Source organism: Chroicocephalus ridibundus, chromosome 3 (assembly GCF_963924245.1).
Source record: "Chroicocephalus ridibundus chromosome 3, bChrRid1.1, whole genome shotgun sequence".
Classification (NCBI taxonomy): domain Eukaryota; kingdom Metazoa; phylum Chordata; class Aves; order Charadriiformes; family Laridae; genus Chroicocephalus; species Chroicocephalus ridibundus.
Window position 1 is genome coordinate 74,830,419 of NC_086286.1, and position 13,144 is coordinate 74,843,562.

At 45.6% G+C, this 13,144-nt stretch overlaps 1 protein-coding gene across 1 annotated transcript in view; it reads right to left on the reverse strand.

The window, feature by feature from the left end:
* Positions 1–8,085: 8,085 nt before the first annotated feature.
* DCBLD1 (discoidin, CUB and LCCL domain containing 1) overlaps positions 8,086–13,144 on the reverse strand; it is a 49,656-nt gene continuing 44,597 nt past the window's right edge. The window contains 1 exon segment of the mRNA XM_063329730.1: positions 8,086–11,052. Within this exon segment, the coding sequence (XP_063185800.1) occupies positions 10,532–11,052 (521 nt within the window). The 3' untranslated portion in view covers positions 8,086–10,531.

The window sequence follows — 13,144 nt, forward strand, 5'->3', positions numbered from 1 at the left end:
CATGACAGAAAAGAAGAGAAACACATCCTGACTCAGGGTATGCGTGAGAAGGAATCCATTTTTGCTGGTTAAAACCTCAACTCGACCACCTGAAAAGAAAATTACCTAAAATATTTCAAGCTTGTCTTTTGTCCAGAGTATGTCTTTTCCAATACAACGTGATTTGCCTTTCTTTAGAAACTGTAGAAGTTTCACAGTTGGAGGGGAACCCAGGAGTTGAGAAGTGGCAAATGTTTTGCTGGCTTTGACAGAAAAAAATGGGGCTTCTAGGCCAAATGGCTGAATAAGGCCAAGGAATATTTTTTGAGGGTTTTCCCTTTTTATGGGAAAACTTAAGTCACTTTGGTAAATTTTCCACACGCTTTACAAGTGCTTAATGTCAAAATTATTGAGTGTCTCTTTGTCAGCCTTCCACATAGCGTGCGGAGACTTGTCTCTCCCAGCTGTACCGGGGGAAACGTCGGAGCTGCCGGTGCTTTGAAGGCTCTGCAGGAGGATGCTCTTCCAGTCCCCTTTGCAAGGTATGTTAGATGAGCATTGATCCCTAAAAAAGAATCCAGGAAAACTGATTGAAATTGTGCTGGTTTTTTTCTTGTAATTTTCTACTGGAGATAATGATTGCATTTCCCTCTTTAAATTTCTGGCACTCTGTAATTCTTCAAATGTCCTTTTTGAAAAGCAAGAGCACTGCTCCTGAACTGCAGCCTGAGCCGTCTCCGCAGCATCTCCCCCCATCAGTTGCGGGGCCAGCAGCTCTCTGCTGCCTGGTTTTCAATGGCTGGATCCCCAACAGGAGATTAGGAAAATGTAAAAACAAGCAAAGCGAAAGTACAGACATTTACAGACATGTTTTGATTGCCTGTAGTGCTGGAAGTCAAGGGTGCTTGGGAGACAAATGGTAACTTTTCTTTTGACTTGCAAGTCTTCAAATTGTTAATAAATATATGTACATCTCCGTAAGTCCTGTTGACTAAATCTAATTTTTCCTATTAGCTGTCTAAATATTTGCACAGCTGTTACTTCTGTAAAATGGAGTAAAACAGAACGGCATGAAAATATTTTTATCTAATGGTATTTTATTTGCTGTTGTCTAAGTGTTTATTATCATTTTGTTTAGGGGAATGAAAGCATTAAAGTCGCGCTGCTGAACCAGAGTAGTTATGTATCCAGTCCCCCGCGCTTACACTGCTGGAAGCGTCCTTGGCCTGAACATTTTCCTTCCGACAAGAAATAGGATGTCCCAGTTCACTCTCTGTTGGTGAGTTTGCCGCTGTTGACCCTTCCTCAGCTAAGGGTGGGTGAAGAAGGCTGCTGTGGGCTGCCCGTGTTGATCCTCTTATAGGATCAGAGCCTTTGGGTTACAGCCACAAAGGCACCGGTTCCTCTTGGTTTCATTTATAATGTACGTGGTTATTTAGGATTCTGCGGGAAGGGATTCCCAATGGGCGCTACGACTTAAACCCTTCAATGGATACGCACCTCAGCTGCTCAGCGTTGGTGGCTTTGAGCTTGAAACTTGTGGAATAGACATTTTATATGTGCCAAATGAGGATTTTTGTACAGCTATCAAATGAGTGTTACTGCACACTTTCTGATTTATTTGATATTCTTTTTTTGTCCAGTGTGGCGGTTCAGATGATGTGCTAGTTTGTGACAGACGTGGGGTGTCATAAGATAGTTCAGGGAGCTAGTGGAAATTTTTCAGGTTTGTTGTGCTCCTAAAGTGGTAATGCTAAATCCAGGTCACATATTACTAATTTTGAAACTGATTTTATGTTAAAATGAAGGAAACGGGCCTTTCTGTATTAGCAAGACGGCTATGTACGTATAGTAAGGTAACGTGGTTGCCTTGAGTGATGTGGTTAAATAGGCAAGTGTATTTTGAACTATCTCAGTTTTATGCTATTTTCAAAACCAAAACTTGTCTATTACTGAGTAACTGCAATTTGTGATTAGAATCCTAGTTTTTAGTGTAGGTATTTGCATTTGTATTTAGTGCCAAAAGGGGGCAGCAGAGTCCTTCAAATCTTCAACATCAACCAGACTTGGAGAAATGCAGCCTATTGTTTTGTGGGGTGGTTTGGTGGTGGTTTTGTTGGTTTTGTGTTTTGGTTGTGGTTTTTTTTTTAATTAAAAAAATAGAAAAAACTTTATTCGTCAGAACTATTTCTAGTAACATGTACTCTTCGCATAATAAACATCCAGTCTAGTTCACATCTTGTAGCAAGTACTTTGCAGGTGACAGATCTTATGGCAAAAATTGTCCTCTGTGTCTGCGTAGCGTATGCACAAGCACATGTGAACACACACACACAGAATTATAATGTCATGGATTCGTGACTTGTTAAAGACTGCTTAAATATCCCCATCAATTACTTTAAAAATGAGGGCTCTGCTCTCCTAAAAGCTCGCACTCAAGCAGTGAAACTTTTTATCTTTTTGTGGACTGACTAAGTCTTTCCAAAAGAAGGGACTAAATGCCCTGATAAAATATGAAATGAGATACGGGGTAGGTTTCTCAACTCTCCTGCCTGCACTTTGCCAGTGCCCTTCAATCATGATCAGCCTTGTTGCATTCCTGGCATCTTTGCTGGAACAGAGTCACGGTCGTGTCAGATCGTGGTGAGGAGAAGTGAAAAAAAGGAGATTATGCTAACATTTGGCTCTAGTCCAGTTTCAGATAGAAGCTTCTTGGTCAGAGGAAAGAGGAAGGTCAGTTCACATTGACCCGCCATCATCTTTTTCTCTACTGCGCTTGGTTTCCAATGACCACCAAGTGGTTGTGCAGTCTCCAAACCTTGTTTGCCGTCATTAACCAGGTAACCAGCGAACTTGTCAGTCAAGTGTTCTGTGGCATAAAATATTTCTGACCTTGATGCTGGTCCTTACACAGTGAAGTGATTGTACTGTAAACGAGGGGAGGATGGGGCGTGACTTCATCTGTCAAAAATTTACCTGTATAAATGAAATACGTACCCTAAAGGGGTATCTTTATGAATGCCACCTGCCAGGTATTTCTAAGATGATAGAAAAGTTATTGCGGCGTTGTTGACAAAAGCGTGTCTCGTTTTGTGTTGGGGGGTGTCACAGGACTTGGGCTGCCTTTTGTGATGAGATGCTGAAAGCGCTTGGATGTCCGTGGAAAAGAAGTTACATGAGCTGTCCACAACCTTTCCACGTCCACATACAACTGGCATTTCCATACAACAGGCATGCTTTATCCAGGTCACCGTATTCAAATTTTATAAAACTGTCTGTCAGAACAGATGGTGTCACTTAAGGATAAAAAGCTTAGCCATAGATGTGAAGAAAAGCTGCCTCTTCAAGTGAGGTCTGCCCGCGCGTCGTAGCCTTCATCACCTCTGTCTTCTCTCCCTGCACGACAGAGGACTTTTCGCAGGTTTGCGGTTGGCGTTTTCAAAGGCCTTTACGTTTTTGGGTGGGCTTGATTTGTTGCTACAGCTCTGGACAAGTGGCAGCATATCTGTCTGGCTCACTTTGCCCATCTGTGAAATGGTCGCCTGGGCCACAGAAATTAAGATGTGTAAATTACGGTTGTAAAGGCTAAAGTTTCTAGTACATACTCAAGGCGTTAAATCGTTCAGACCAGAGGCGGGGCAGTGGCTGATGTAACTTACTCTCTGCGGTCTTTTCTCCCCTTCTTTTATGGCAAGTATCACCATCTTCTCTGCTATCTGCCACTTCCTACAGAGGAGGACTTCTGATAAGCTCCCTGTCGTGGGTCAGGCTTCAGCCGTTGCTGTATGTTTCTGTATTTTTTGTGTTAAATTGTTCCTAGTGTTTCTTTTGAGCCTAGAATTTTGGCGTTACTTTTTTGGCTACCTTCTGGTAGGCAACATACATGTGTTTCTAAAGTATATTATTGTCTGTCGTCAGCTGATCTGGCGAAGAGAACCTTGCGGGTTTTGAATAATTTGTGAATTTTTTGTGAATAATTTGTGAATACCTTGTGAATTTTCTTACTCCTCTTTCTAGCTCAGACTCATAGGAGGAAACGCTGGATATCCAGGAACGATGTTCCTCTTTGGGTGAGCAGAAAAGGCAGATCATTAAGGGAGCTTTTCCAGTAAGGCCTGTTTAAAAATTTTGCGTCTAGTCAAAATTATGAATTCCTGAGGTCAGTTCAGGGTGGTTAATCGGGACACAAAAGCCTTAGTAACAGTACTATGTCATATATGTTGGCTTATATTTTTTGCTACGCTGAAAAATGATGTTGTGATTTAACTTAATCAACTTTTCTCCTTCCTGGATTTCTCTTTTTAATACCTGTGACCGTATAAAAATAAACGAGATGATAATCTCTTGAACATCGCATGGCAGCTCCAGGAGCTGTGTTGCAAGCGGCTGAATAAATAATGAATTAACTCAGCCCAGGACGAGAGGTTACTGAATAACCTCTGCGTACTGTAGATGGCAAATGTTTTTCAGGACTTGCCGGCGCATAATGTGAGGCCAAGCCTAAACAAATACGGCAAAGTTTGAATGAAAAAGTCTCCAAGTTCTCATCTCCAGACTACACAATGAGATAGCACAGAAAGTCAGATGCTAGGCGTCCTCCTTATCATGGATAACATGAGTTTTCCCCAACTAAGGATGTCGTCCCTCTTGTCTTTATCTAGTTTAGAAATAGTTTATCTGACCCCTTCTCGCGTGTCCTTTATAGATGGTAGGACTGTACCGGGGGGGGTGGGCTTCAAAAAAAGAAAGCCTCAGGAGAGGTTTCTATTTTAAGTTTGAAAGTTATTGTGCAGAAATAGCACCTTCCCTTTAAATAAGCATGTTCCTTGAAATGTATTCCCTCTTCAATAATTCATAGGCGCTGCTGCTTCCTCGTAACGTTGTTAGTCTTGTTAACCCTGCACAGCTGCGGGAGGGTAATTTTCAGTACAGGTATCAACACCGCCGACGAGTTTCAAATGAAACGATAAATCCTGCTTTCATTTACCCCATGCTGTACTATCGCAGCAGAGGTTGGAGATCAGTACCAGCTTACATCATTGCTGACATTGAAAAGAAAAGGGCAGTATAGAATTTTTATTATGGAAAATAAGAAGGAAAAAAGGAATGCAACAGCACGACCTTGTCATTCCTAGGGTCCGGACTAATAACGGGCTAGGGGAGCCCTTAAGACACCCACTCGCTGAGCAAAGCTAACCTGGTTTTGGAGAGGGGTTGAACAGAAGAATAGTGATGGATTTCTACGTGGTTACTTTTCAATGGGTGCCCGACCCCACAGGACTTATGTGAGACCGCTGGCTCCTTTCTTAGCGGTCACAAAACTCCTGCTCACTTTCTTGCTTTTTGTTACTTGCCCTCCTGAATGGAATTGGAACTCCCTGGGGAAAAATTAACAGCTCGCCTTCCCTTTGGCAAAAGCCACGACACAGATAAATAACTGCACTTCATTTAGTTTTTATTAACTACCTCAGTGGTGAACTAACTACCTCCGTGGTGAACTAACTACCTCAGTGGCACATTTTTGAAGGTGTTGCTGAAATGCAACACTACTGTTTTAAGGCCAGAGGATGTTAGTGGAACTTAGGGTAAACAGTGTAATTTGTTATGGCAAAAGTGCTTCCTCGCTGTGGTTTCTAGATCCCTGAGAAATAGCAAGCGAGCGAGTCCTCATGTCAGATGGTTGCCACCTGTATTATACGGATACAAAATTGTGGCTTACTGTGGATGCCACAACAGAGCTGACCCCTGGGGGTTTCTCTTAGGGCTTCTCACGCTCAACAGTGGGTGTGGGTCACAGGCATGGGCTCTACCAGTTACTGATACTGGTCACCCAGTTTGCTCTGTGTTGCAGATGCAGTTTAGATCACCTGAGCACTGAAAGGCCTCTGGTGCCTTCTGCCATTTCCTGCATGGCCACAAGACCATTTTCCTCCAGTGCGATGGAGGTGAGTCCTGGAGCAGCTCAGCTTCTGGTAATGTGTCCAGAGAGTCTGGCGGTGATGGAGCGGCGCTGGGGAGGGTGCAGCTGTCCTTCCCATGTCTGCACGGGATGGGAGTCTCTAGCACCATGGGGAAACAAATCATAGGTGTTTTAATGGTACTGATCCACCAAACAGTTAAGCTCAGTTAGGTGTCTGCTTCTGTAACGGGATCTACAGCCTGACATTCCTATCCGGTGTAGGGAACGTTTCATGCCTCAGACGGGGCTCCACGAAAATCTGCCCACGGAGTGGAGAACTGCCACATGGCAGTTAGTGGGGGAAAAAACTGAAGGAAGTCTGCATTAAAAACTCAGTCTTCCCAGGGTTTAGCCATGCCAGTAATGCAGACAAGCCATGGGATTCACAGCCTGCTTCTAATGGCTGGAATCCAACCTCATGGGTGTTTCTTTTAAAGACTGAAGCAGGGATCTCTCATTTTAAAACACACAGGTACTGGAGGCACTGCTGTCACCGCTGCCGTGTTAGCTCAGTGGTTACAGTACTCATCAGACGCAGGGGATGCAGGTTGGCCTCGGTTCTTTTCCTGCCTTCCCCCATCTATGCGGAGACTGTCGTAGCCAGTGGGCTACTGAGCTGTGCACAGTGCAAGCCGGTGGAAGCCACCCCGTGGAAGGTGTCTGGAAAGGGAGGTGAGGCCGAGTGCTTGATCCAGAGACAGAGTAAAAGAGAGCAGATGGTGCTATGAATGAGTAGGACATCTGGAGCTGGGGAAATCCTGGTTCCAGTCTGCAAGTCAAGGGCTAATTTTAATCTACTGCCTGTTGGGTGTAAAGATTCTGGCAGGTACTAAGGTAGAGTTTAATGTCTGATGTTTAAACCCTAGAAACTAAAAGAAATAGGGAAATACTATTTAGAATTAGACTTGATAGGGGAAAAAAAAAGCTTTCGTATCAAGTGTTAGAAAGGTACTTGACAGAAGAAATAAGAATTTGCAATCTATTTCTCAGTCTAAGAAGGTGAGAGCAAAGAACATTTGTATTTTTGCTGTGGTGTTTCAGGAACTTTTGTTGTTGTTTTCTGTGGGTTTTTTTGGTTTGTTTTGTTTTTAAATATAAGGCCCTAGCTGGAAATGCGTGCTAAGTTGTAATTTTTGGTTTTCAGTTGTAGGTCGCGTATGTCGCCCTTTACGCTTTCTTACCTCAGGAGCCTTCTTCAGTTCCCTTGGTTGGACACGTGCAGTTACAATTCCTCACTCTGTTCCTGGCAAAGTCGGAGGCTTGCCGCCAACTGCAGCTGGGACAGATAGGCCCTCAGTGCCCTGATCAGTTAATATTTAACCTTCTTGTGAACTCTGGCTCAGTTTTACCCTTCCAGCCTGCTGGGAGTGCCTGCTCAGGAAGAAGTTCAGTACGAAAATGCTATTGAAAGTCTCCATCGGCCAGAGGGTGAGACTCTGCTCTCACACAATCTCTAGAGATGTTGGAGACCCAGAGCTAACGCAGACCTTCCAAGGGTGTAAATGTCTCAAAAGGGGGCATACGTTAACCTTCACTGTGGAAGGGAGAGTTTTTAAATGTGTGATGTTTGATAAGGCTGCCTGTGTTATACCTGCAACTGGTTTTGATGGTGAGAACAGGCTGATGTAGACAAGCTGGAGATTGATGTACCAGTATGTGAGAAGCCATTCAGAGCAGGACCATGAGGACGAGCCACTACCACTGGGAAGGTTCAGGCAGTCCCCTTGCCTGCCTACACCAGGATTTAGTATCTCTACCACCATCAGGATAGAGAGACTACACAGGCAGGAAGTTCCCTTGCATATCTGCTTCCAGGGTCACCAAAAACTTCCTGTTTCCCAGGCTGAGGTGGAGAAGCCCAAGGGTTTTTTATGTTAACCACCCCCGGCAGTCACTCAGACGTGAGCCATAAACCACCACAGCAGTGACTGGGAGCTGTGAGCGACCACCAGAGCTGCTGCGCTGCCTCTGTCCCTGTCACCACCAAGCCACTGTGACACAGGGAGGACGAAGATGTTTGGGGATTTATTTTAAGCTATCTTTTTGCAGTTTTGCAGGGGTATTTTTGAGGGGGATGGAGAATGAAGGCAAGGTTCAAAGCGAGACCCAACTTTTTATTAGACTAAACCAAACCAGCTGTGTTGAGATGGGTTTGAATGGCACCAGAAAGGGACATGTGCTACCAAGAACCCTTTGAACACTTGTAGCGATCTGCAGATGTACAAAGCATGTGGCGGAGGCATGCAAAAAGTTTGTTATAATACAAGCAGTGTCATCTGCTGCCTGGTACCTTTGCATTATCTAGGTGCCTCGTTAGGTGGGGAGTAGCCCTGATTACTGAATGCTGCTTGTTTGTAAAGCGACAAGTCAGGCTAATTAGCCGTGTGGGTGGAGTATTGGTTTCAGGCTCATCAGGAGGGCATCCTCATCCTTTCCTCAATTATATGCATCCAGCAGCAGCGTTGGGCACAGACGTTTGTTCGTGGGCGCTTCTTCTCGAGCGCTTACGGACAGAAAAGCCGGGCTATAAATGGGGCACCGAGACAATCTTTTTTTAGCCTGTCACACTGGGACCGTGAATTGCAGCAGCGCAACTGGTACTTTTGCAGGGCGTAAGGAACGCTGCTTTCTCGCCCTGCGGGATATGTGACGAGAGTGGGCGTGCAGCGATGATCAAGTCACCCAGTTAAGTAGCAGGCCTGTGTGACTGATTTACAAATACCAGTGTTCTTTATTTACACAGACATGTAAACAACAGAAGGTAAACAACACCGCCCAGCTCGGTCTAACAAACAGGCTGCTGCTGTTTCGCTTCAGGACCTGAGGTGTTTTAGACATTTCACAGAAACTGTATTGACAGCAAACACAGGAAGGCTACGAGGTTACCTTGACTCGCGAATCTGCACGGGAATGGCATGCACGGCGCGGCAGTGTGAGGGAATGGCACCACTTGAGGCCACAAAACAAGCGTATGCAAAGAACCCGCTAAGAGCTTTACCTTAAGGTTGGGTATGGCTGGAGTTAGCAATATTTGTGAGTAGCACCACTGCAACTAGTTTGTGCTCTGACGGCACTTCCCACCCAAGGATCTGAAAGCACTTGGCGAACAGACCGCAAATCTTTGTTGCATCTTTTGCAAATTATCCCCGGTTTATACACACAGAAATGGAGGGCCTTCAGGTAGCGACTTTCCCAGAGCTCAGGTTTTACTGGTCTCGTTTCCCATCCTTGTGCTTTAAATATAGCACCGTTCTTCCTTCCCAGAAGTATATCGCTTTATGACGTTTTAGGACAAGCTTTCAAATTCAAAGTGACGCTCCGAGCACTGCAGGTAGAAGGGCAGCGGCCGGTCCCGGTTGCTACCAGAAGCTGTTTGGCTTCAATGACACTTCTGCTGAAAGAGGAGCCAGCTGCTGTGCGATACATTGCACCCATCCCCACGCTTTTTCAAGTTTGTCCAAAACCAGAATTAAGGGTCACATTAGCCGCAAAAGAAAAGCTATTTGAAAACAACTGTTGTTGTCGTACTGATCTGCCGTCTTGCAAATTTAACTGCCACAGTAAGCCATGCACACACTGTGTTTTACTTAGTCGAAGTATTTCAAATAGAAATGTTACACTAAATTTGTAAGGCAGAAAAATACCTGGTGGAGCAATGAAAAGTTCAGGAAGCTGGCTGCTTTGTGCCAAGGAACAAACTTCCTTATAGTTTAGCAGCAAAAGCATCAGCTGGGGCTTGAACAGGATTTAATTCTCAGCTGTAAATTCACATTTTGGTTCCACACACACTTAATGGAAAAAAAAAAAACCCACAGATTGACAGTTGTTTGGTTTGTGGGTTGTTTTGGTTTTTTTGTTTTTTTTTTTTTCTATTGCGGAGTGCTCACCATGGCTTGAACCCAAAACTGGTTTCAGCCTTTCTACCGGTTTCTAATACGAATAGCAAGTTAGACAGGCTCAGCTCATATGCTAGGATCAAATTCAAGCATGTAAGAATTGCTGCTAAAAAAGCAGCTGGGAAGGTGTGTTTGAGCATGGTATTTAAATGCTCAGCTGCCTTCTCCTGTGCACGTTATGCTTCTCAAGTAGTTTTACTTCTTCCACCCTCCCAGGAAGAACTACAGTGATGCCCTATCTTCAGTTTTCATAGGAAAGGAGATGAATCACCACAACCGTAAGATACACCATTTACAGCTGCCAGTACGACAGCAGGTAAAATGAAGACGGAGGAGGCCTGTTTCTCTTAAATAGGCCTTTCTGCAATCCTTTCAGTCCCCCAGGTGAAAAGGAAACTTAAGAAATTCGCCTTAAATAAAAGCTATGTACAAATTGCACACGTTGCAAATGGAGCACTGAGATCAGTTACAGAAAATAAGATGTACAGTCTTCACTGATAACATCTCTCTTGCTATAAACAGTGATAAACAGCATATGCTTTCTTCAGATGTCAGAACCCAGCAAGACTGCAATATTATGTACACAGGGCTTGTTTGCCTTCTGCCTCCCGCGGCAGAGCCCCCTCCAAACTCTGTTTTGGCTTCGCAAAGCCGTGCGGCGACGTTCCTGCGCACGGCGTCTCCCCTGCTCGCCAGATCACAAGAGAGCTGTCATTGCTGTCTGGCTAATTGGCTTTAGGCAGTCTCTGGGCGTCGAGTAGCCCTCGCTCCCGAGGGCGTTGTTGGGCTGAGGTTTCTGGTAGTCCGTGCTGTAGCTCACGGAGGCCAGAACCCCGTTAACTTTGGGTTTGTCGTAGTTTATGACACTCTGGGGTGTCTGATAGTCTCCGTTCCTGAGATCGGCCTTACACGAACCGGAGAAGCTGCCTGCGGAAAGGGAGTGTTTCTGAGAGGAGACAACGGGTACGTTGTAGCCATTTTCGGAGGGAAAATTATTTTCTCTTGCGATGTGCCGCTCTATGATGGGGGTGGCGTATTCGGGCTCTTGGCTGGTCAGGGGCAGAGCGTACTCGTGCCGGTTGGCTCTGAGCGGACAGTGATAGTGATTTTCAAACTCTGAACTCCCCCTTCTTCCCTCGTTTTCCGTGTCCATGGGTCTGAAAGTAGATCCTTTCCGTGTTACCGTCCCAGTCCCGATCATGAGAGGCTGCTGATAATCTAAAAGGAAGCATGAACTGCTCAATAAGGCATAGGTGGATTATTTTATGTATCCAAGGCATTGATAAGTATTTTATGTTGAAAAATGACTCGTTATTGTATCAAACGTGGTTATCAGGGATGTGAGGAAACCTCGCCCCAGCACCGGTCCTGTCACCTCCTTCAGCGAGCACGCATTGCAGAACATGGCAGAAGCTCTTTCATGGAGGAGCTCCAATCTGCCACCCCTTTCCCCACTCCCTCCCTCCCTTTCCCCACCTACCCACACAAAAAAATTGATGTCATTTCTGGAGTATACTCGAAACCCCTAGAAAAAGAGAAGTCAACAGAATACTAGCAATGAACTGGACAACGGCCATTGCATGGAGATCCACAAACAAGTTCTCCAAAGCAAGTGTTCCACTTCTGAAATAATTAAAATGCCCGGAGGATTCTTAACGATCCCAACCAAGCGCAAGCTTTATTTAAAAGGCATCTCGCAGTGGCTGACTGACAAGAAGGATGAAGTTAGGCGGAACGGCAGCCAAGAGAGTCAAGGGAAGTGTGAAATGTGCTAAGCCAGCTCAGCACGGCTGCGGGTGCGCAAGGCAGGCTGGGCCGGGCCGGGCCGTGGGAGGAGAAGCGGGACCGGCACCGCCGGAGGAACCGGGCGGTCACCCTGGTCAGGGGGGGACGGCAGGGATAGAGCCAGGGATGGGCAAACGGCCCGAGCAGGAGCAAAGGAGCGAGGTGGAGAAAATGCAGCCTCAAGCAGCGCGTGTTGGCAGCTCTAGTCGAGGAGGCTGACGGGTAAGAAGGAGACCTGGACTTGAAGGGTTTTCAAAAAACCCAGTAGAACTATTATGAGAAAATTCAGCGTTCTAACTTTCTCGCTTTGGTGCTAGTGACAATCTCTTACGGATACATACGGTGGCCTGAACAGCTCTAGTAAATGACACTGCTAAAGTATCGTGTTTTGACGCAGGCGTGAAGAAGTTAGCTCAGTTTCTGTTCTGGCATCGTGGTTCATCTGACATGAGCGTCGAATTCGATCCCATATGTCCTGTGAATCTTTTTGGCAGTTCCTGGCTGCTTCCCAAACTTCAGCATGTAGGGTGAAGGTGTTATGATATTTCACTAAGCAAGCAGTGCAGCTCTCCCCAGCATCGCTGCCGCCATCCCCAGCAATCTCCCTCGCTCAGGATGAAGCATCTCGAGTCGCTCCCGCTGCCTTTGAGAACTGGCAGCCAGGGATTCAAAGTGTGTGGGGGGGAATTTCGTGTAGCACGTTAACCTGTATGCCATTTGCATGCCCTCTGCAATTAAAGTATTAAACGGCACATTTCTGGGCTGCGTTCACATTTTTTTTTATTTCACGTTTCTTATTTTTAAGGAGACTGCGGGTGAAACGCTAAGGCTGGGGAGCTGCCGGGCCAGGCTGGGTGTCCAGACTTCCCACACAGGGCAGGAGGGGAGGATGGAGAGAGCAGAGGCTCCCCAGCCACAGCCGGCCGAGCCAGATAACCATCATTTGTGAGCAACCTTTATTCACTCCCTTTCCTTCATGAAATTAAACTGCTTTATAGGTCTTTGCGTATTTATATTGAAAGCTTTTGTAAGGGGTTGAAACCATCTTTGAAAGATATCCAGGGTAGCACCATATGGAATTACAGTAACCATCCATTTGTTTTTTAAGTGTATTTCTCTGCCAAACACATTGGAGAAATTCTAAGGAGTTTCTATGGTCTGGAGCCTGGAAACAGCAAGTTAATCTTTCTGGAAGATTGCTGATCACTGATCCCATGAAATGGCTGGTCTCACTCGCCTTTCCAGACAGACTAAACTGGGCAGGGATAAGATGTGCTAAGAGGATGAATTAAAAAACCATCCCTTTGGGATGCAAATAGTACCGATGTGGGGATTTGCTCTATCCAAAGAGTGACCTGGAGCCGAGGTGGCACAGGAGAGACGCACGGTGGTGGTTTTTTCCCTTCTCTCTCATCTACCTGCTTCCACTTCAGGGGGCCTCGTCTCCAGAATAGTTCAGGCAGCAGGAAAGCTGCACAGGGATCTCAGCACGACTTCCAGCTGGGCATGAAATCCCACTGCAAAC